The sequence below is a fragment of the Quercus suber genome, unplaced genomic scaffold, assembly GCF_002906115.3.
Source record: "Quercus suber isolate HL8 unplaced genomic scaffold, Cork oak 2.0 scaffold_372, whole genome shotgun sequence".
NCBI classification, from domain to species: Eukaryota; Viridiplantae; Streptophyta; class Magnoliopsida; order Fagales; family Fagaceae; genus Quercus; species Quercus suber.
The window spans coordinates 468,067-491,498 of record NW_027069824.1 but is presented as its reverse complement, the minus strand read 5'-3'; the positions used below and the strand labels follow the sequence as shown (position 1 = coordinate 491,498).

General features: G+C 37.2%; 2 protein-coding genes across 2 annotated transcripts; both read left to right on the top strand.

Moving 5' to 3' along the window:
- The first annotated feature begins 1,511 nt into the window (after positions 1–1,511).
- Positions 1,512–6,452, top strand: LOC112003498 (uncharacterized). Its single transcript, XM_024035710.2, has 3 exons — positions 1,512–1,775; positions 1,918–2,133; positions 5,958–6,452. The coding sequence occupies exons 1-3, from the start codon at positions 1,548–1,550 to the stop codon at positions 6,036–6,038; spliced, it is 525 nt and encodes a 174-aa protein (XP_023891478.1). The 5' UTR covers positions 1,512–1,547; the 3' UTR covers positions 6,039–6,452.
- A 7,677-nt stretch (positions 6,453–14,129) lies between these two features.
- On the top strand, positions 14,130–19,214 carry LOC112003493 (plant-specific TFIIB-related protein 1). The gene is made up of 3 exons (XM_024035705.2): positions 14,130–14,917; positions 16,275–16,433; positions 17,087–19,214. The coding sequence occupies exons 1-3, from the start codon at positions 14,351–14,353 to the stop codon at positions 18,992–18,994; spliced, it is 2,634 nt and encodes an 877-aa protein (XP_023891473.1). The 5' UTR covers positions 14,130–14,350; the 3' UTR covers positions 18,995–19,214.
- Positions 19,215–23,432: the final 4,218 nt, after the last annotated feature.

Sequence of the window (23,432 nt, the reverse complement as noted above, 5' to 3'; positions counted from 1 at the left end):
GCTAAATGCTATAAAGTTAGGTTTTTAGAAGCTAAATGCTAAAAAATTTAAAACTCTTGATGGGAATGCTCTAAAAGAGTAATAAAATACAATGGCAACTAAATTATAGGCAATTTAGGTATAAACTCCTGATGGGTCATACAAATTGAACTCTAATGGATCAACCTTCGATAATCCTGGTAGTGCCAGTCGAGAGGGTTTGATTAGAGATCATCATTGAGATTGGTTAAAGGATATGCTAGACCTCTTGGTATCACTAATAGTTTTATTGCAAGACTCTGGACTTCTTATTATCAAAACGGCATCTTGATACCTGAAACTCCCCACCAGAATACCTTACTAAAGATATCAGAATTAAGTGTCTCATTGTTGAGGTAGATGCCTTGAGTGTAGTTCAGGCAATGAATAGTGAGAAAACTAACCTGCTAGTGGAACTTCTACTATTTTATTGCAATAGCTTATTGAAAGCTATCTCCAGCAAGTAGGTTGAACATGTTTACTAGGAAAACTAACTAATGTGTTGATACATTTTGAAGTTTGGATCGAGATTTATTACTCATTTTGTATCTTTTAATGAACAATCACATATAATGGAGAACTTGCTAGCTTTTGATATGATTGAATTATTTTGTAATGGACTTATTAATTCTTAATCTATTCACTAAAAAGAACTCTTAATCTATGCATATCCCCTTTTAATCCAAAAATAAATAATAAATAAAATAAATGATAAACGATTTATTAATGCTTAGACTTCTTTTGAGAGTTTATTGAAAGCTATCTCCAGCAAGTAGGTTGAACATGTTTACTAGGAAAACTAACTAATGTGTTGATACATTTTGAAGTTTGGATCGAGATTTATTATTCATTTTGTATCTTTTAATGAACAATCACATATGTAGGGACCCAATTTGGACTGACCCTGAATACGAAGGAGTTTTCAGCCCAACCAGCCCAAACAATAAATTTATAGAGAGTGGATTGAAAGGTTTAGGTGCTGGCCGACGATCACCATGCATGTACTTTTCTTATAAAAAATGCTAAAAGTGCATTTACAGATGGGGGACGCTCCTCGGCCACGGGCCGAGGAGGCCTTATTGTTCTCTCTTTTTTTTTCCCCCTCCTTTTACTTTACTAGCTTTTCTTTTATAGTTTTTATCTTCCTATCCCCTCCTTCCATCTGTTGATCATGTATTTGCCTTTTTTTCTGGCCGTCCGTCCCATCAGAGGCCTTATCGGTACTCAAGTGGTTCACTCTGATCAACGTTATCCTGCCAAGGGGTTACCTCCCCATTAATGCGGCCAGGGGGGGTTAGTTGAATGCATTAAATGTGAGAGTGACAGCTTACTTTGGGGTTAGTCTCTCCCCAAAATTACCTTCGTCAGGCCGAGGATAAGGTGGTCCTCGGTGTGGATTGGGAAGGAAAGGCTTTCCCTCACCTTGGCCATGAATAGCCTGTGCTCCTCGGCCTGGGCCTTGGGCCTGCTACATGATGGGCCGAGGNTTTTTTTTTTTTTTTTTTTTTTTTTTTTTGGGTTTGATCGAAATGAAGGATGAAGATGGGCTTATTCCAACAACGACAGCGAAGAAAGAAACCTCGGATTCGAGTTTCATCGGTAAAGGTCGGTACAAGTTCTGGGCATTGGCGGCGATTTTGTTGCTCGCATTTTGGTCCATGTTTACGGGAACCGTTACTCTTCGTTGGTCCGCTGGAAATCTCAACCGGTTCACTGAAGACCTCGATAATTACATCCACGATGATCTCGATGTCCTCGTAAGCCTTTCTCTCTGACTCTCTGCCTTCTTCTTTTTTCTTTTTTTTCTTTTTTTTGTGTTTGGAATTGGATCTTGGGTTCGATTTTGGTTGATGAAATTTGGAGGATTTGGTTTTGGGTTTGTTTTTGTTTTTGTTATAGGAAATGGAGGAGAGAGAGAAGGTGGTGAAGCACATGTGGGATGTGTACACGAATAGCCGTCGGATCAGATTACCGAGGTTCTGGGAGGAAGCGTTTGAGGCTGCCTATGAGGATTTGACTAGTGATGTCGTTGGTGTTAGAGACAATGCTATTACTGAGATCGCTAAGATGTCTGTGCGCTCCATTGATCTTGATCCTACTCCCGTCCAATCAACGGTTCGTATTCCTTCTTTGATCCACTTCTTTTGTGTATATTTGTTATTGAAATTTGTAGTGCTTGCTTTAGAGCTTGATTTTTAGTTGAATTCAGATTCCACATTGGGGTTCTAATAGATTTTGCTGCTTGCCATGTTTTGAAACTTGAATGAATTGCAATGTGTTAGTTTTTGTTTGACTGTTCTACATCTTGAGTGGTAGCGGATGAGTTTGGATTCTCAATGACATTATGTAGTTTTGCAATGAAAGGGGTGAAGAGTGGGATTAGGAAGTAAGCTTAGTCGACTCAAGACCCGCCTGCTCTGATACCGTGATAAATTCGTCTCTTATCCCAAAAGGTCATGTTGTTAGGAAATGGTGATTTAATCATTTAACTGTTCTAACAAGTACTTGTGGCCTACTCTTTAGTGTCTACACTACCGTGAAAGTGTTCAAAAAAGCATTTCCAATAACCTTACCTTGGGTAATATTGGGAATTGGGGTAATCTTTGCCACATGATTCGAATTTCATCTAGTCTTGGATTTGATGCATATGCAATTACCCTGAGGATATTGTTGATACTATTTTGCCTGATCGGTTTAATCTCAATTTGAAAACTTCTTTTGAACCTGTTGTTAGGTATGGAAACTTTCATTTTTGTGATTGATTATGTTATTTAATTAATTGACAGTTTATTGTTTCTATGGAACTTTGATTTTATGTCAATGCTGTATGTGTTTATCTTAGCTTGAATGCTTGAGGATGTTTTCCCCTTTCTCTCTCCTTTTTTCCTATTGGACTCCATCATTTATGTAGAATATCCATCTAATCTAAATTGTACTATTTTCTTTCAAGACTATGTATATGTATTTTTATGAAAAGTTTACTTAGCAACATAACAATCATGATTTTTTTTTCCCCATTCAGCATTTTTATCCCTGTTTTCCTGGGTGGGGCTGGAGCATTGTTTTAAGGTTATGCGGGTAACACAAGCTGCGAAACTTGACGTACTTGTTCTATTTGATAACAAGAGTGGTTAATACCCTTTTGGTGTGGGACTCTTAGAGAATAGAAGTTGCAGGATCTTTTATGGGGAAACTAATGGAAATAGTAGATACCATGACTAGGAGAAGAATAAACATATTATGGTACACAAGAGACTAAGTGGATGGATGAGATGAAATAATATATATGCGGTGTAAAGGAAGAGATTAAAAAATAAAAAAAATAAAAATAAAAATAAAAAAGAAGAAGAAGAAGTAGGGAAGCGCATAAAGAGTATTGTGTGATCATAGAATACCTATTAAGTTAAAATTTTATAAAACCGCGCCAACTATGCTCTATAGTGCTGAATGTTGGGCTGTTAAGATGCAACATATTTATAAAATGAGTGTAGTTTAAATGAGAATTTTTTTTTTTTTTAATAAGTAGTTTAAATGAGAATTTTAATAAGGATAAGTGAAAATATACAAAAGGATAGGGTTCAAAATGTTGGAATTTACTTATAGATAAGGGTGACCCCTATTGATAAAAGATGAGAGAGAGTCATTTTGTCATGTTCATAGGAGAGTGATTAATACATCAATGAAAGAGAGTTAGTTGATTCAAGTTGGGGGAACGAAAAAAGGTGGAGAAAGTCCAAAAATAACATTAGTAGTAGTAAAAAAGTGATACTTAAATCAAGGAAGTAATAAAGAATATGACTTAGGATAAAATAGAATGGCAGAAAAGTATACTTGTAGCCCCAATAAATTTGGGACTAATATTGTTTCTTTATAAGATAAGTATTCATTAAAGTGAAAAAGGAAGGGGCACAAATCTAGCATAGTGGATGTATACAAAGAGAAACACCAAAAAAAGTACAAGTTCAATGAATCTAAGAATTTTACTAAGAATGTTAAAACAATCAGTTGCTGGCATCCAATCGAAAAGCGATCTTAAGAACAGCAACTCAAACACTGTACTTGAAGCGGATGTTGGATATGGTGGGTATCAGACCAATCCATAACATTTATACACCTAACTAAATTAGTACTGAGAAGAAAGTTAGAATTGTTGGCATGTGGATGAGCACCTGTGTATCTGTTCTCTGCAATAATCCATTTTAAACATCATTGATAGGCTGGACCCCTAGATTTGTTGCTCTCAAATGGATCTATAACATGCTCACCAGGCTAGATTAAGGCCCTGGTACAAAGTCCTGAAATCAACATTAATTTTACAATTTTCAGGTAGGAACTGTCTATGATTTATCATTTATTTTCTCTTTCCCTCTAACTACTGGTTTTATCTGTTCTCTACAATAATCCATTTTAAACATCATTGATAAGCTGGGCCAGACGATCCTAAATTTGTTAATCTCATATAGATCCATAACATGTTCACTGGGCTAGATTAAGGCCCTGGTACAAGGTCCTAAAATCAACCTCAGTTTTCTACAATCTTCAAGTAATAAACATTCTATAATTTATCTTCTCTTATTCTCTAAATAACGCACAGGCTCCTGCCACAACAGAAATAGTTTGTTGTTTTCTATTTTTTCAATTTTCAATAGTCTAAAGGAAAATCTATGATTCAAGGAATGGAGTGGGACAAGTTATCTTCCTATGTCGGTAAATCGACAGACCTTGCTGTTCAGTATGTAAGAGACTGATCACTGATGAACACATTGTATGAGTTCAAGATCCTATCTGGGGTAATATAGGTTGGAGGAAGTGTCATACTGGCAATTTTTTTGGTCAATCTGTATCTCTTTTTTACTTTTCCCTGGGTGTACAAAGATCATATTGACTGTCACAAAATTGAGGTAATTGATAAGGTGGGACATTCATCAACCAAGGATTCAAGATGGAGATAGATGAGTCCTTTGGTTTTAAACTTTTTTCTGTTGGGCATCTCTCAATGCTCTTGTTTTGTCTGTCCTAAATTTTCGTTTCTAGTTTCAAAAACTTAGGGATAAGTCATGCAATTCAATTTGAAATCTCAGGTGGTAAATGTGGTATGAAAGCCAAAGAAAAACTCTCTGCTTTGTTAAAATTCATGGTGCTCTGATCTCTTTACCACTATGAATTACTAAAATGAAAACATAGGATTAGCCTTATGGACCATTATGTATTGGAGTTTATTTGGACTATAATGCAAGTAGGTACTTGCCTGCTTTCTGATGTGATGTGGATACAGATAACTTCTAGAATAGAAGACCTCAAACATTTTCCCATCTTGACAATATTTGGTGATATCAAGCTCTAAGCACAATTGTTATCTTCATGCAAAGCACGGCTATAGATTCTATGAGGATCTTGATTATTTACATTTACTTGATTTCAATACATGTTGGGGTCTATTCTCTGCACTTGTGTTCTGTGTCTGCAAGTCACTCCGACAGCAGATGTGCTTTAATGATTGCCTCTAGAATTATCCTCAGATATCAATTATCGAACCTGATAAATGCCATCTATTTCATGCAAATTTAGTTGCCACTGATATTTCTTGTATACTTCCAAATCTGTGGGAGTTAGTATGTAAAGAATGGCAATTTGTAGAGATGTGCAGTATCCCTCAAACTGTTTTTAAGATTGTTAAAGGAAAGGAGTTCATTGATGAGGGTATCATTTTCATATTTTAATTACTTACAGAATTCGTTCTTTTCATGAGACTCATAAATGTCAAATTTTTTTACCATGAAAACTAGATTGGAAATTATTATACTTTCACATCTTCATCTGTTCTATTTATCTAAGCCTGTGCTTCCTTCTCTCTTGCTATGCATTATGTATTGGAGCCAGACATGTAAAGATTTATTAACGTGCTTTTTTCCTGTGTCTTTTCCTGTCTATATTGCCAGACTGCACGAGAATTGCATAAGAGTCTGAAGCGGGCAGAGAAAGGCAGGGAAGTAGTGATCTTGAAAGGTGGTCATCGATGATGTGAAGGATGTTGAGGGTGCAAGGATTCAGTCATTTAGATTACTCACAATTGATCATGTGCTGCCCAAAGTTTGTGAAGGCGGTGATAGGTGAAATCATACTCGGTTCTTCTATGTATTTAATTAGGTTATTGTTCTTCCAAATTTTTGCAGTCACAATATTTTCATGCTGGTAGTAAACTGAAACAACCTTTCAAGTAGATCAATCAAGTGAAGGGAATTTTTTATGAGATATATTTATATAAATTCTAGTGAAAGAATTTTCGAAAATTTGTCTTGAGTAGGAGTTCCTTACCAGCATGGACAAGCATATATATTCAAGCTCAATGTCTTGAACCAAAATTATTCTAGATTGTATCTCTGCTAGCTTCAATTGAATATATTCCTCAATGTTAAGAGAAATTTTTGTTGGAACTTGGAACAGATTCATTCCTCCTCTCTTGTATCATTACACAAGTCCTAATCAGTGGAGCAGTGTTGCTGCAGCAGTATAATCTTGTATATTTTTTTTAGTTCAATTTCCCAGCATTGATGTAAAAATCATAGGAAGCTGTGTTTTAGAGCGGAGGACCTCTTTGTCTTACACATGCGCTTGTCAGGTTCCAACTTCCAAGTAAAATGAACACATAGACAAGACAGACATATACTTTCCCTTGTTAAGTTATTTACGAACTTGCCAATTCAATGTCATTTTACGGTGCAAAATGAGCTCTTCGTTTTAGGATTTTGGTTTTCCATATGTGAAGAGTAATTCAAAATATCAGGCAATGAGAGTATATAGACCGATACCAAACAAATCCATCATCCATTGTGGACCATGGACTGGCTGAAATCTTGATTCTCAGGGGAAGAGAAAAACCCTGAAATCTCAATACAAATGACAACATTAGAGTTCCCTGGCCTATCACATCATTTGTTTCTTTTTCTTTTTTAGGCTGTGTTTGTTTCAACTTCAAACCACTTCCGGAAATCAATTTCCGGAAAATTGCTGTGTTTGGGTGCTTGGGAAAATTGGGTCAACGGAAATTGATTTCCCCTTTGACCGTAAAACAGAGCTCCCACGGGTGAAATTGATTTCACCTTCTATTTTCACTTCAAATGCTATTTTCCGGAAAACACAGAGAGAGAGCACGAAGAAAGAGAGAGAGAGAGAGAGACCCAGACCAGCGAACGACGAACCGACGAACCGACGAAACGACCCAGACCAGCAAGCGCCGGCGACCTTCGACCCACGAACTGACGAACCCAGCAACCCACGAACCGACGAACCCAGAGCAACCCACGAACCTCGATCTCGTCGCCGACCCATCGCCTTCGACCCAGAGCAACCCACGAACCGACGAACCCAGCAACCCACGAACCGACGAACCCAGAGCAACCCACGAACCGAGATCTCGTCGCCGACCCAGACCCGTCGCCTCCACACTCTCTCTTCCTCGGTCTCTCCGTTTTTTTTTTTTAATTTGATTGTTGTTGTTGGTTTTTTTTTTGGATGAACTGATCCTCGGTCTCTCCGAAAAAAAAAAAAAAAAAATTTGATTGTTGTTGTTGGTTTTTTTTTTGGATGAACTGATTATTGTTGTTGTTGTTGTTGTTGCCGGAATTTGCTACCGGAAATTGTTGTTGAATTGGATGCCATGTTGAAATTTTTTGTAATAATGTGAAAAATTTTCCGGAAAATAGCATTTTAGAATACATCCAAACACATGAAAATATTTTTCACAATAATTTTCATAATTCAACCAAACACTTTAAAAATATTTTCCTTTTCCGAAAAATAGCATTTCTAGAAAATACATATTTTCCGGAGAATGTTTTACACGAAACAAACACAGCCTTAAAAACAATTTGCATATGACACATCTAGCCCGTTTGGTAGAGTTGTTTGACAACATGTTTTCAATTTTTAAATAACATTATACGCGTTTTCACACACTTTTTCACCCACACGTATTTTCAAAAAATACAAACATATCAAACGACCCCCTAATTTCCAAAGTAAAAGATAAGTATCATATCATGTGAGCATCTATTTGATTACCTTATATTTGGGAATGTATGTTTAATCTTTTTTAAGTATTCTGGATGGACTTTTAATCAATAAACAAAATAAATAAGTGTAGTAGGTAAAAATATAGTGGTATCGACTTTCCTACAATTATTTGAAGGAAGTTTTGCTAAAACTAAGTATATCATGAGATATTAGAAGGGTATGCTCAGTAGAAGATACCTGAAAGGATTAGAGTATGTTCCTAATAGAATCAAAGAAAGTATATCTAGGAATGTCAAAGAGAGTCCTTAGTCTAGTGCACCTCGACCAAGTCAGAGGGGTACCTAGGAAGTTCTGAGAGAATGTTCTAGAAAGTCTCCTTAGCTAAAGGGAGTTCTCGGTCTAATGCACCTCGGTCAAGTTAGAAGGGCTACCTAGAAAGGTCTGAGAGAGTGCTCCGAAAAGTCTCCTCGGCCAAGGGAGTTCTCAGTCTAATGCACCTTAGCCAAATCAGAGGGACTACTTAGGAAAGTCCGGAAGAGTGCTCCGAAGAGTCTCCTCGGCCAAAGGGAGATAATCCCTCAAAGGGTCAAAATTCTATGAGAATTAAAAAGGAGAGAGAGAGAGAGAGAGAGAGAGAGAGAGAGAGAGAGTCCCATTTTCCAAATGGCCTCTCTCCTCCTTTTATAATGAAGATCTTTGCATGGCTAGCCATGTGGTCAATTTAGGCTTAATATATAGAACATGTGTCACCACGCATAACTCTTTGATATTACATGTGCCTAATAAATCAACACATATAGATATATATATATATATATATATATATATATATAGTACAGGTATAAAATTTCATCCACAAGATCATTCAAATTTCAAACGCAACTTAGACTATAAGATCATTATTTTTCTTTTCTTTTTTTGAGAAGAATAAGATCATTCCTTTAAATGGGTTTAATATTTCTTTTACAAAATTGTGAATTCTATCCAATATTTGTAACATCTTTCCCAAACTATATGCATTTTATATAGTTGTGGGACCTGTATACTGTAACAGGGAGGTTGTATAGTTGCATGCATAATAAATATCATAATTATTGTGTTTGAAGCGCTGTTATTTGTTAGGATTGTAGGACTCAAGGAATCATAGTGTTTGATAGTTTTTTTTTTTTTTGGGTAAACTGGATATTATATTAAAACTTAAGTGGGCAAGGCCACTTCATTACAAATACGCTCCTAGGTTGAGCCCAGCTTGTCCAGAGTTAAAAGAGATACAATAATAGGGGGAGGGGTATCAAAAATAACAAAACTCTCCTTCATTTCAGTGCCTAACCTTGCTAACCTGTTAGCACAATTGTTACCTTCCCTGTAGTAGTGCTTAACCCGAGTATGAGGAATTTTCTTCAGCATGTCCCTGCAGTCATCAACAAGGGACGAAATCTCACAGTTAGTTACTGCTGCATTAGCTAGTAAGGAAACAAGATAAGATGCATCCACTTCCACTTCCACTGCATTAAGTCCTAGTCTTTGGCACAGCATTAACCCGTCCCTTAAAGCCCAACATTCTGCAGCCAAGCTTGTGGTGAAGCGAATAGATCTTGCAAAGCCACTAATCCACTCCCCGTGGCAATTCCTAATTAATCCTCCTCCACCTACGAGGCCCAGGCTGCCAAGCGTAGACCCATCAGTGTTAAGTTTGGACCACAAAGGCTGCGGTTTAATCCAGCCCACTGATACCCTCAAAGATCTTGTGGCAGTTTCATTATCCATTACACAGTAAAAAAACTCAGCAACTTGATTCTCCACTGCTTGACGAAGGTTAAAAAAGGAAGGCCCTGCAAATAATCTCTTATTTCTAAAAAGCCAAAGATTCCAGATTCCAAAGAGAAAGAAAGTTGCCCATTGGTGGCCCTTACCAGGCAAGTGAGAGGAGAAGCAGGCATTCAATCTCAGCCATTCTAAAATGTCCAGATCGAAGGAGTTTCGGAGTTGGGAGGAGCATTTAGACTCTGCCTAGAACCTGGTTGCAATCAGGCAATCTCTGAGCACATGAGCAATCGATTCTTGATCCTCATGACACCAATCATAGCACGTGTCACCATTAAAACCTCTTTGAGCAAGTATGGACTTCGTGGGAATGCTTATAAGCAGACATTTCCACACAAACAGTTGAATTTTTGGCAAAATTTTTAGCTTCCACACCAATTGCCAGCAAAATTGGGCTCGTTTGGGCTTGAACCGGTGGCCAAAATATTTGCATTCTTCGAATCAATATCTCCATTCGAACTATAAATCCAGCATAAATGATCTTCCCTACTTGAGGCAGCTTGAATAGGGATGGCTCGAATAGTTTGAACTAGGAAGGCGGGCAGTTCAAAGGAAATATTGTGTAAATCCCATATACCATTATTTTGGACATCAGTGACTCGAAGTCCTTCCTCTCCCTTGTTCAGAGGTCCTTCCACACAGCTTCTGATTGGCCCAAATTCCAACCACTTGTCTGTCTAGAAGGAAAGTTGACTGTTGGAACCAATGACCCATTTCGACCCTTTCTCACATAGAGGAGCTCCCTTATTAACTGCTGCCCAAGTTCTTGATTTTGGCGCTTTGCTAGTATCCACTCTCTTGCAATACTTATGTCTTAGTACTTTGACCCAAGGTTTCTCCCCTTCATTCTTCATTCTCCAACACAGCTTCGCTGCTAAAGTGAGGTTTCGTTCTTTGGCTGCATGAAGGCCGAGCCCCCCTCTGGTTTTTTATTTTGTTACTTTATTCCACCCCACCAGATGTATCTTCCTTTTCTCTTCAGTAGAGCCCCATAGGAAATTCCTACTAATCCTATCCAAATTGGTAAGAATCCTTTCAGGCAGAACGCACCCTTGCATAACATAGGAGGGAATGGCTGAATCCTTTCAGGCAGAACGTACTCTTGCAATAGTGTTTGATAGGTTGTTATTTGTTAGAGTTGTTAAAACTTCAATACGGATCCTTCTAGTGCTTCAGAAAATACAACAAGATCCAAATAATCTCTTAATAATGCTAGTGCAGTAGTGCCACAACAAGTGACACAATTTTTGCTACAGCTCACCTGCATGATGAGTTATGAGTGGTAAAATTTTAGACCCACATGGACTCATTATTTTTTTCAATCACTCAACTTAATATGTGAGCAAGTTGTGGCAAAAGATGTGTCATTTGTTATTAGGACTATAAACAAGCTAAACCGAGCCGAGTATTGAAAGTTCATGCTTGTTCATTTAATTTTATTTCAAATATGAGTCAAGCTCAAGCTTTTCAACAAACAAAATTACAAGTTCAAGCTTGGTTCATTTGCTTGTCAAGTAAGCTCGAGCTTATTCATAAGCTACTTGATTAACTTTTTTTTTTCCTATATATAGTAAAATCATGACTTAAATGTTTTACTTCTTCACAAACCTATTAATTTTTACCACAAATGTAATGTTTATGTTATGGATAAACTAATAATAATTTTATATCATATAAAAAAATTTACAAACTTATACAACTAAATTTCAAGTCTATATAAATATATTTTTAGACAAATATACATATAAATATATAGTATTAAATATTCAGATTATCCAGCAAGTTAATTTCTCTAATTATGAGCTGCATCTCTTCCTCGACCGTCTCTATTCTTTTCAATGGGGGTGCCTTAGAGGCTTTTAACCCTTCTCAAGGAATCCGTCAGGGTGACCCGTAATCGTCTTACCTCTTTATCCTTTGTATGGAGGTGTTTGGGGCTTTAATTGAAGATAAATGCAAAGAGAAGCTTTGGAATCCAATCAAATCATCTCAAAGTGGTCTGGCTTTCTCGCGCTTATTTTTCATGGATGACCTTATGCTTTTTGCCAAGGTAAACTGAAAAAATTGCATTGCAATTAGGGATTTTTAGATTCCTTTTGTTCTCTTTTGGGGCATAAAATAAGTGAAGAGAAGTCTCGGGTCTTTTTCTCCCATAATGTGGAGCTGAATACTAGAGAAGAACTTAGTGAAGTGTTGGGTTTCAAGTCTACCCTTTCCCTTGGGAAATATTTGGGGTTTCCTATAAAACATAAAGGTCAACCAAAAGATTTTGGGTTCATTATTGACTATATCCAAAGTAAACTGGCTGGTTGGAAGGCAAATTTCCTATCTTTTGCGAGTAGAGTGGTTCTAACCCAATCGGTGACATACACAATACCCAACTATACTATGCAGTGTGTGGCCCTTCTCCCCAAAATTCTTAAAGGAGTAGACATGCTAAATAGGAACTTCATTTGGGGCTCATCGGATAGCAAAAACAAGCTTCATCTTATAGGATGGAACAAAATCACGAGGGATAAGGAGGAAGGAGATTTGGGTATTCAAGCAGCTAAGCCTAAGAACACTACAATACTAGCTAAGCTGAATTAGAGGTTTAAATTTGAAAAAGCTTCCTTATGGGTTCGAGTGCTATCACACAAGTATCGTGGGTAGAGGAGAAGGTCCACCAACCTTCTCAATATCACCTCTTGTTCTCCCATATAGGTTGGCATCAAGAAAGGAGAAGACACTGTCAGCAAAGGTGCAAAGTGGATAGTTGGAAGTAATAGTGGTCTGTCTCTTTGGTATAATAAATGGATGGACATGGGCACTCTTAGAAGCCACATTTGTGGTCCGCTTAATAGATGAGAGGAGGATAACATATTGAAGGATGTGGCAAGTTTTTTTGGCTGGAAGTGGGAGGGATTATCTTTTGATTTCAGCAAATCCATTATGCTGGACAAGAAAGCCACCCCTATTCCATTTTCTAATCAAAGAGAGGACAGATTATCATGGGGTCTATCCCCAAGTGGAGATTTCAAGCTCAAAGATGCATATCATATAGCAAATGCAAATGATCTCAAGCCAATGAACTGGCCTTACAACAAGAAGCGAATTTGGAAAGTTCCAACCCTTCCTAAAATAAAGTTTTTTCTTTGGCAATGCAGTCATGATAGCATCCCGGTCTGCGCACTTCTTGCTAATAAAGGTATGAACATTTCCCCACTGTATCCAGCTTGTAATTCTACCCCTAAAAGATTATCCATGCATTAAGAGATTGTCCTAAGGCTCAATCATTTTGGAATTCCTTCTCTCCCCCGTGCTCTGCTACTTCCTTTTATGATACCCAACTTATGGTGTGGCTAAGAATTAATTGCAAATTGATGCAACAATGTAATGCTACTAAGTTAGATTGGGCTATTATATTTCTCATTGCTGTCTAGGCTCTCTGGTTACATAGGAATAATCTGGTGTTTGGGAACTCAGCCACACAAAAAGATTTAAAGGTCGAGACATTGGCCAAAGCTGCTGAAATGGCGTATTTGGGGATCACTGAGAAGCATGTCAAAGCTAAAACAAAAATTCAAATAAGGTGGCTGCCACCCCCATTCAGTTGGATGAAGTTGAATTTGGATGGATCATCCATGGGAAACCTCGGCCTGGCTGGAGGTGGTGGATTGATTCATAATGAAAATGGTGACTGGATGAAGGATACACAAGAGCCATTAGTTATGCTACTAGTGTTGCAGCGAAGCTTTAGGCATTAAGAGATGGTATTCGGCTCTGCATATCTCTTAAAGTTCCAGCAGTTGTGGTTGAACTTAATGCAAAACTTGACATTGACCTCTTGAAGAAAGATACGGAGAACCCAAATGGTGTTGGCATTTTGGTAGCTGATTGCAGAGAAGGGATAAAAAAGATTCCTTTGGTGCGTATTCAACATTGCTATAGAGAGGCGAACATGTGTGCTGATGCGTTGGCACGCACGGGAGCCTCTCTAACACAGGATTTTACCATTTTCATGGAACCCCCATCTGATGTAGCGTTCCTTCTTAATTTAGATTCTGCTGGTATTGTGTATTTTTGTGATGTAGCCTCTGTTGTGGATGATAGTTAGTTTTTGTAAATGCATTATCCTTTTCACCAAAAACAAAAAAAAAAAATATATATATATATATATATAGTTAATTCGAGTACTCTTGTTCACGAACACATGTTTAAACTAAACTTGTTTAATAATCAAACATAAAGTTGGATTTAAGCTTAGTTTAATTACTAAAAAAAAAAACGAACATAAACAAACATTTTCTCAAGCTGAGGCTATAAATGAAAAGGAGATCGTCGACATCACACGGGTCATGAATTGGGTCTGGGGTGACTCACTGGTCACTACTTGACCCGATTAGCAAGTAGCCAAATCGGCCCCATAGGCCATACCCGGGCCCCATCCCTCCCGGGTCATTTTGGAGTTCCCCCAAACCCAAACCCAAACAAACCTCACTCATCACTTCCAAAAATGAAGTGCCCATACTGCCCGTCGGCGCAGGTGCGGTGCGCCACCACGAGCTCAGGCCGGTCGATAACGGAGTGCGCCTCCTGCGGCCACGTCATAGAGGAGCGTCAATCCCAGCCTCACCACCTCTTCCACCTCCGCTTCCAAGACAACCCTCTCTGCCTCGTCACCTCCGACCTCCCCTCCCACCTCGAAAACGACGAGAACGACCCGTTCGAGCCCACCGGCTTCATCACCGCCTTCTCTACCTGGTCCATCGAGCCCAACCCCCTCTTCCTCCGCTCCTCTCTCTCCTTCTCCGGCCACCTCGCCGAGCTCGAGCGAACTCTCGAATCTTCTTCTTCGTCCTCTTCGTCGTCGACCGTCGTGGTCGATAATCTCAGGGCGTACATGCAGATTATCGACGTGGCGTCGATTCTCGGGTTGGAGTACGAGATATCGGACCACGCGTTTCAGCTATTTAGGGATTGTTGCTCCGCTACTTGTTTGAGGAATCGGAGCGTGGAGGCACTCGCCACTGCTGCGCTTGTCCAAGCCATTAGGGAGGCCCAAGAGCCCAGAACACTCCAGGTCTCTATTTTCTCCCAATTATTACTATTTCTCTGTCTAATCATGAGATATTCAATGAATCAAAGTCAAATTAATTATGTTTCAATGTTTTGCCTTTTATTTACGCTTATTTGTTTAAATGGGTTTTCTTTTTGATAATTTGAACCTGTACGTATCGTGTCAGTTGAGTTACGAGGCGTGTTTAAATAGTTTTCTTAATTAAGTGACATAATAACACACAATGTGCCTCGAGAAAACATTGCTAAGCGAAGCGTTTCTCACTGCTGGATTAATGTTATTCCTCATTTGAATTGTCAGTACCACACTAGCTACTACTATTTTGTTGCCTTGAAGAGAGAAACAGTGATAAGCAGCAGGCTGTTATTATAAGTGCAGGCACTCTGCAATCTGCATGACCAGTGGTATAGCTGATTGCTTCGCTTTCACTTTTCATCACAAGCAATGAGATTATTTTCTTTCTAGACGCGGTATTCGATTTTAGTTTATGGTCATCACTTGTGCATTTTGGTCTAAATGGAAGTCATTTCCCAGAAAATTACTAATGGTGTTTAGACAAGCTGGTTTCAAACCTACATGATAGTTTAGGAATTAAAGTTGGATTTAAGTTGAGGGAACATAAAAAGGTAGAGGAAGGCAAAAGATATCAGTAGAAGTAGTTAAAAAAGATACGTCAATTAAGGAAGTAACGGAGGCTATGACTTAAGATAAAATAGAATGGAGGAAAAGAATACATGTAGCCGGCTCTTACTAATCTTGTTGAGGATCCATAGCCAAACCCAAAGATTTGGGACTAAGGCTTTGTTGTTGTTATTATTGATAGTCTAGGAATTACATTTCCAAATCAGCTAATGATCAACATTACTCTAGATGATTCGTTTCTTTAAAGTAAAAATCTAGAAGCTGTTTCCAAATTTCTTTCCAGCATTCACTATATAGTTGTTGTTGTCACTTTTAACCAATATTTGTGTTTTGTCACATGGGAAATTATTTATATTGTGGCTGATGTTTTTCAATGGCAATAGAAAACAGTTTCCTTCTCAAAATATAGCAACACAGTACCCAAGTAGCATTACAAATATACTCTCAGACTCTCATTTTCTTTAATCATATGCGTTTTCTGGTGCTGACTGTGGGATTTTTAATGCTTTTCAGTCATTTTTTTATAAATAAATTTTTTAAAGTTCTCAGATGAGGATCTTTCTTGCAATGGTTAATCTTTTGTCCCTTGAGATTAGTGTGAAAGGTTGCTTATATAGATTCATCCTCTATGTGTTGTATTTGTTAATTGTAGTAATTCTTACCAATTCTTTCTAGTTTAGAGCATCTCTGATTTGGCATCTGACTTTATATGTGCCAGGAAATTTCAATTGCAGCCAATGTACCTCAGAAGGAGATTGGGAAGTACATCAAGATACTTGGTGAAGCGCTACAACTAAGTCAGCCCATTAACAGCAATTCCATATCAGTCCACATGCCACGGTTTTGCACGCTTCTCCAACTCAACAAATCTGCTCAGGTACATGGGTTTGAGTGCAGATTACCTTCTTGATCCTGAGCAGTAACTTTGAATGAATTGGAAAAGGCACCATAGCCTTGATAAACAAGTGGGCATGTGGTAATCATACAATAGGAAGATTACAGGAATATGCAGCTGAAAAATGTCGGGAAAACAAATCAAGTTGGAGAAAAGAAAATTGTGTTAGAATGGGTGGAGGAGTTGGAAGACTAAGAAAGGAGAAAAAAAATAGTAATAACAAAAGAGGAATATTGCAAAAACTTTTTAATCCACATGGTTGCAAGATTCTAAATCTATCTTGTTAGTTTCTTCTTGGCTATTACATGGTGCATAATGTTATTTCTAAAAAATAAATCCTGGCATTTTTGGATGATAGGAGGGCATTTTTGGTTGCAGACCACTGTCAGTTCACATTTGGAAAGTTTTTAATTGCTGCACTGGCATTTCTGCATTTTTCTCTAATCATCTACTCGGGTTTATTGTAATGTGAAGTTTCCTTACAGGAAATGGTCTGTGATTCATATCGGTAGTGTTGAAATTTGATGTGATATAAAACTGCCAACTGCTTTAAATATAAGTTCACTCTAGGGAGAATTTTATGCCCCTCTTTTTCTCTTGATCAAATTTGACTGTGGTCCTGCATATTATTGTAGGAGCTTGCAACTCACATTGGAGAAGTTGTTATTAATAAGTGCTTCTGCACTCGGAGGAACCCCATAAGCATATCTGCTGCCGCTATTTATTTGGCCTGCCAACTAGAAGACAAACGCAAAACCCAGGCAGAGATTTGTAAGGTGACAGGCCTCACTGAGGTCACCCTCCGTAAGGTCTACAAGGAGTTGTTAGAGAATTGGGATGACCTACTCCCATCTAATTATACTCCAGCTGTTCCTCCAGAGAGAGCATTTCCCACAACTGTGATTGCTTCAGGTCGTTCTTCAGCCCCTAAAGGTGATTTAGTTGAAGGGAATTCTTCATTGGAGAGAGAAAAGCTGCAGGAAATTAAAGTTAATAAACCAGACGAGGTTCCAGACATGGGTCATCAGGCTAGAGTAAAAGAGGAAGCTGAAAGTAGAGGTAACTCTCAAGGGCCCTCTAACCCAGTGTTGAACCAACCACCTGCATTTTGGCAAGCTCAGGCTACAATTGGAGCTTCTGGTCCTAGGGGAGACAACAATCAGAATATCACACAAGGAACAGACATCAATGAACTGCACTCTAACAGTCAAGAGTTAGAGCAAAAAGTAGATAAGGATGCAAATGGTGCTACTAATTCCCTAAAGCCTAACCAGCTTTCAAGTCCCCCAACTTCAAGTGGGGGTTCAGTCATGCATGTTTGGTCTCCTTATATGTCTCAGCCTCCCAATATTCCAGTTGTTAAGCCACCAAAGGTAGAGCGAGACTCCAATCAGAATATCACTCGAGGAACAGACATCAATCGACTGCACTCTAACCATCAAGAGTTAGAGCACAGGGTAGATAAGGATGCAAGTGGTACTGATTCCCTAAAGCCAAACCAGCTTTCAAGTCCCCCAACTTCAAGTGCAAGTTCTGTCACGCAGGTTTGGTCCTCATATATGTCTCTGCCTCTAAATATTCCAGTTGTTAAGCCACTAAATGTAGAGGGAGACAACAATCAGAATATCACTCGAGGAACAGACATCAATCAACTGCACTCTCATCAAGATTTAGAGTACAGGGTGGATAAGGGCGCAAATGGTGCTACTAATTCCCTGAAGCCAATCCAGCTTTCAAGTCCCCCAACTTCAAGTGCGAGTTCAGTCATGCAGGCTTGGTCCTCGTATATGTCTGAGCCCCTACATATTCCACCAAATGTAGTGCGAGACAACCATCAAGGAACAGACATCAATCGACTGCACTCTAAACATCAAGTGTTAGAGCACAAGGTTGTTAAGGGTGCAAATGGTGCTACTAATTCCCTAAAGCCAAACCAGCTTTCAAGTTCCCCAACATTAAATGTGAGTTCAATCCGTCATCAGTATTGGTCCCCATATATGCCCAAGCCTCAAAGCATTCCTTGTCAGAATATCACTGGAGGAACAGACATCAATGAACTGCACTCTATTCGTCAAGAGTTAGGGCACAACATAGTAGATGAGGATGCAAATGGTGCTACTAATTCCTTAAAGCCAAACCAGCTTTCAAGTTCCGCAATTTCAAGTGAGAATTCAGTCATGCAGGTTTGGTCCTCATATATGTCTCAGCCTCTAAATATTCCAGCTGTTAATGTAGTACGAGACAACAATCAGAACATCACTCGAGGAACAAACATCAATCAACTGCACTCTAACCGTCAAGAGTTAGAGCACAAGGTAGATAAGGGAGCAAATGGTGCTACTAATTCCCTTAAGCCAAACCAGCTTTCAAGTCCCCCAACTTCAAGTTCAGGTTCGGTCGGGCAGTATTGGTCCCCGTATATGTCTAGGCCCCTAAATGTTCCAGTTGTTCAGACACCAAATGTAGTGCCAGGTTATGCTGAACCCAAAAGATCAGGGAGTCTAAATGGAAGCAGAAGTGCCAATCAGTGTGGGGATAAATAGTGGCAGAAGTGGATTCTGTCTTGCCCCTATGGTGTATATATCTGTATAATATGGAGAGTAGAGTTTCTTATGAGTATTTTTTTTAATTGTTCAGTTCTCATAACAGTTCATTGCGAAATTGAGAATGTTTCATGTTTTGGAAAAGTTCTGTGGTTTGGTTAAGGAGGGTGACATGTAACTGCTAACTACTTATTTTTGTTGTTTATGATTGCTTGTCTCACCCGTGTCTCTTTATTAAGAGCTTCAGTGCACTAATTTGTTATCTCCAACAAAAACCACCTGTTAAACACTAGTTGCATTCTTGCGGAGGTATTTTATTTTAAATTTGGAGAAAAGCATGGTGTAATCTTGCAAAATTATTATGGACTGTCTATTCCTGTTCGGCTAATCGAGAAACATTTGAAGCGAACAATTCGTACTGTGCGTTAGTATTCGTGCTTGTTTGAATTAGTGAGAGTTCACACTTGTTTGAAGCCTTGCTTAGTCAAGCATAACAGATGTTTATAAAATGAAAGTGTCAGAATTGTTTATGGGGGAATCCTGTGCATTAATTTTTTTTATGGGTGAAGTTCACTCTATCAACTTCGGGCTTTATACATGGGTGGAAAACCTGGTCCTTTTTTATCGTACCATTATTGAACCACCTATTGTTTAATTGAACTTGGACCTTCACCCAGTCATACCAGTCACAAAAAACATGGAATCTGCAACTGGTCTTTTCATATCTTCACACTCATATTTTGGTTAAGCTCTAATCAATTCAATACCCCTCCATTTTTTTTCAAATCGGTTTTACTGGGTTTATTTTAAAACTGGTGAAATTACTGTTAAATCTGCTACTTTCACCTCAACTGAACTATTCCAACGTATCACCTCTCTCCCTTGGATAGATATAGTGGATATCATCCATTTGGCACCCCGAGATTGAAATTTTCTTATGGCTCTTAAGTCTTATAGCCATGATCAGACTACTAGTAAATTCAAAACTCAAAGCATGCGCCTCGCTGTGTTAAATCATGTCCATGTCCCGAAACAATTTAGAACATTTTTCAAATACCATCTCACACTTCTGAGCATCACCTTACCTTGTACATGAAAGCTCCCAATGAACATCATCATCATCACTCTGAAAATCAGTCCCAAAAATTTGGGATTGACTATAGGTAATTAACAAACTAGTTAGAATCGGTCATATCTATTTTCTCACTTTGTAAAGTAGCCCCCGCTGATGGACGGGATAAATAATTAGTTAAATGACAAATTACTCCATTGTGGTCGTGAGATAGGAAAAACAAGAATTGTAGTAAGGATTCCAACTAAGGCAAAGGTCGGGTGTGTGAATGATCACCAGCAAAAGAAAAAGTGTCAGACTAAGTACTAACTAGGTCGAAGATCAACTAGTGGGATTGGTTAGGGGCACACCAAAGGTTAAGTTAGTGAGGGGGAAAAAAATCACAGTGTAGCCTTATCTAACTTTTCTATGAATAATTACAGTAAATATAAAAATTAAGTAAAATAAATAGGTGACTCACATTGAACTTATAAATAATAAAAAAATAAGTAATAAGTTGGCTTATAAGAGCATTAGTATTGATAGTACTAAAAAGTTATATTGCTATTTTTAGCACTACCAAATACAAATTTATAGCTACGAACCAAAGTCAAAAAATTTGCCTCCAAAAGTTACAGTTCATAGCACCGTAGCACATAGTTTAAAAAAATATATTATTAAATTGTGCGTTCACACTGCTTTATATTAAATATATTATTTTATTTATGTATTTACACTACTTTATAGTAAATATATTATTTTATTATAGTGGTATATTATTTTAGGGTGCTGTTAAACTATTCAATTTTTTTAGGGATGTTGAAAAAACTAAATATGCATTAAATGTGTGTCGGTTTAGATAGAAATAGTCAAATTATTTTATGATAAATCACAGTTAAAAAGTAAAACTTTGTCAATTTCCAATGCAGTGGGATTTGTAATAGGTAATAAATGAACCACAACTAGTTCATTAACAAGTGTTGGCCGGCACCTGTTAACAAAGTCCATTATTTTATTGTGTTGAAAGCTAAAATAAAATCACTGATGTTGGGTGTTTTGTAAAGTGAGAAGGTAAGATAGACAAATTAGATTTTTGTGGAACCATATTGCTAAATTTATAATTCTTCCAATGTGAATGCTCTAATAAGTGCATCATTAGTGGGCAATAAGTCCACCAAAATGAAACTGTTTTATTTTGGTTTTTTTTTTCCCAATATAGAATATGACACATATATTTTATTTTGATTTATTTTCCCAAATTCTCTTATATAAGAAATCAAAAATAATGATTTACAAATAATACGTGAGTTTCAATTAGTTCAACTAGTAAAGGTTTTAATTGTTAAATAAAATATGTGAGGTTGAAACTCTATCGATAGGTCTCATATTCAATTTAAACAAGACAAAGTGGGAAAATAACAAAGATGTGTTTTTATGTAAGATATAAATGGACTGTGGATTTGGTCTATTGCCATAAGATTTTTCAAGATTGAATGCAAATACTACATATACATATCTAATTGACATGTTTAGCTAAATTTTATTGGATAAGTGGTGATAAAAAAAAATACTAATTGAATCTATATGAAGTTTTTAATGAATATACTTGATATATTCATACTTTTCCATAAAGTATATTTTTTTATCACATGACACAGTGTATAATATATGATACATAGAAATAACAAATTGATGCACGATATGATCCACCTTTCCACAATTTATTTTAATATTTAAGATATTATTTTCATGTTGTTGCAGAAGTGGAAATTTTGCAACCAATCACAAAGTGCCACATGCTATTTAATGGGTCACACTGACATTATTTAGAAACCAATGAAAATATTCTAAGTGTTTCTAAATAAAAATTGCAAATAATACTTAAGGGTCAATTACACGTCAACACATGTTGATATTTAATTTAAAATGACATAAGCAATCAAATTAAATACTGTCATGTGTTATTTTAAATTAGAATACTTTAGCTAATCATAAAATCCCCCCATTCAAATAATGACACGTGTCACTAATGTTAGCTAATCACGTGCATTCAAATCTCTTCAAGACTCTTATAACTAAAGAACCTTCTCAGTCTTGTAAAGGGGGATTTAGAAACATTTAGAAGTTTTAAAACTCTACCGAGATCAAGCTTCAAAGCCTCTAAGAATATCAAGAACTTCAACATTTAAATACAAAAAACATTCGAAGCAAAAGCATTCAAATCATCATTCTAGATCTCAAAGCTTATTAGAATCAAATTCAAAAGCCTCCATAAACACCAAGAGACTACAAATTAGTGAAGCTCTATAGATCCAAGCCTCCAAAGCCCCACTGAACTTTCACTACAAAATTTTGAAGCCAAAGAACATTCATCCAAATCATTATTCCAAGTCTCAAAGTTCTGTTGAAATCAAACTTCAAAGCCTCTAGAAACTTCAAAGACTTTGATCCATCGAAGCTTCATAAGATTCAAGCTCTAAAGCCTCAAAGAACTTCCATCACAAATTTTCGAAAATCAAGAAAATTCGAAGAACCCACAAAGAACACTAAGAATACGAAGAACGCAAAGAACAAAAAATCTCTAACAAGTACACAACCAGAGATTCATCGCAATTTCATCCCAAAGATCTTCGATACACTTTCCAATCCAAGTGAAGGACATCTTGTGTTCGAGTCAAGACTACATTGACACAATACTTAAATTGAAGACTTTTCTAATGAGATCGAATCAGAGGATTATTCTACTGTATTAGAATCTAAATATAGAGAATTGTACCTACAAATTCATCAATACAAATTTACATTTGTGAAATATATTCAATTGTTTGATTTTTAAACTTGAGATTTTGTGTTTACAGTTGTAACATGTGTTATTTGACTTGGATAGTTAAGAATTATTATAATATATTACATACTAATTTTGATATTTGATATTTTATTAATTTTCACATTACTAATTAGTCGACTAGTTTATTTTTACTGTTTAGGAGGAAAAAAAGAAAAAGAAAAAGGAAAGGACTTTCAAATTGACTTGAACTTGTGTTAGCCCGTCATATGTTTAAAAATAGGACTTGTTTAAATATGTGTAATTATGACTTAAACTCAACTCAATCTAAATTAGCGAAGTATACTTAGGATCACCTTATCAAACCATTGAAGTATGGCTTAAGGAGGTGACTATCACCATTGCTCCTCCATGGTGATATATCCAATAATTGAGAAAGAAGAAGAAAAATGGGTGACATATTGGGTAGAGAAGGAAAACAATGGTAAGAAATATGAAGAACTAAAAAAAAAAAAAACGAATTGAATAGAAATAACTTTCTTGGCTTTACTTATATTTGGTGACAAAGTTTAGATGAAGTTGGACGAAAAAACACATTGAAA

Coding starts and splice junctions, on each gene's coding strand:
- LOC112003493 (XM_024035705.2), top strand. CDS start 14,351: ATGAAGTGCCCATACTGCCCGTCGGCGCAGGTGCGGTGCGCCACCACG. Junction 14,918..16,274: donor AAGAGCCCAGAACACTCCAG/GTCTCTATTTTC, acceptor TATATGTGCCAG/GAAATTTCAATTGCAGCCAA. Junction 16,434..17,086: donor AACTCAACAAATCTGCTCAG/GTACATGGGTTT, acceptor ATATTATTGTAG/GAGCTTGCAACTCACATTGG.
- LOC112003498 (XM_024035710.2), top strand. CDS start 1,548: ATGAAGGATGAAGATGGGCTTATTCCAACAACGACAGCGAAGAAAGAA. Junction 1,776..1,917: donor ACGATGATCTCGATGTCCTC/GTAAGCCTTTCT, acceptor TTTTTGTTATAG/GAAATGGAGGAGAGAGAGAA. Junction 2,134..5,957: donor CTACTCCCGTCCAATCAACG/GTTCGTATTCCT, acceptor CTATATTGCCAG/ACTGCACGAGAATTGCATAA.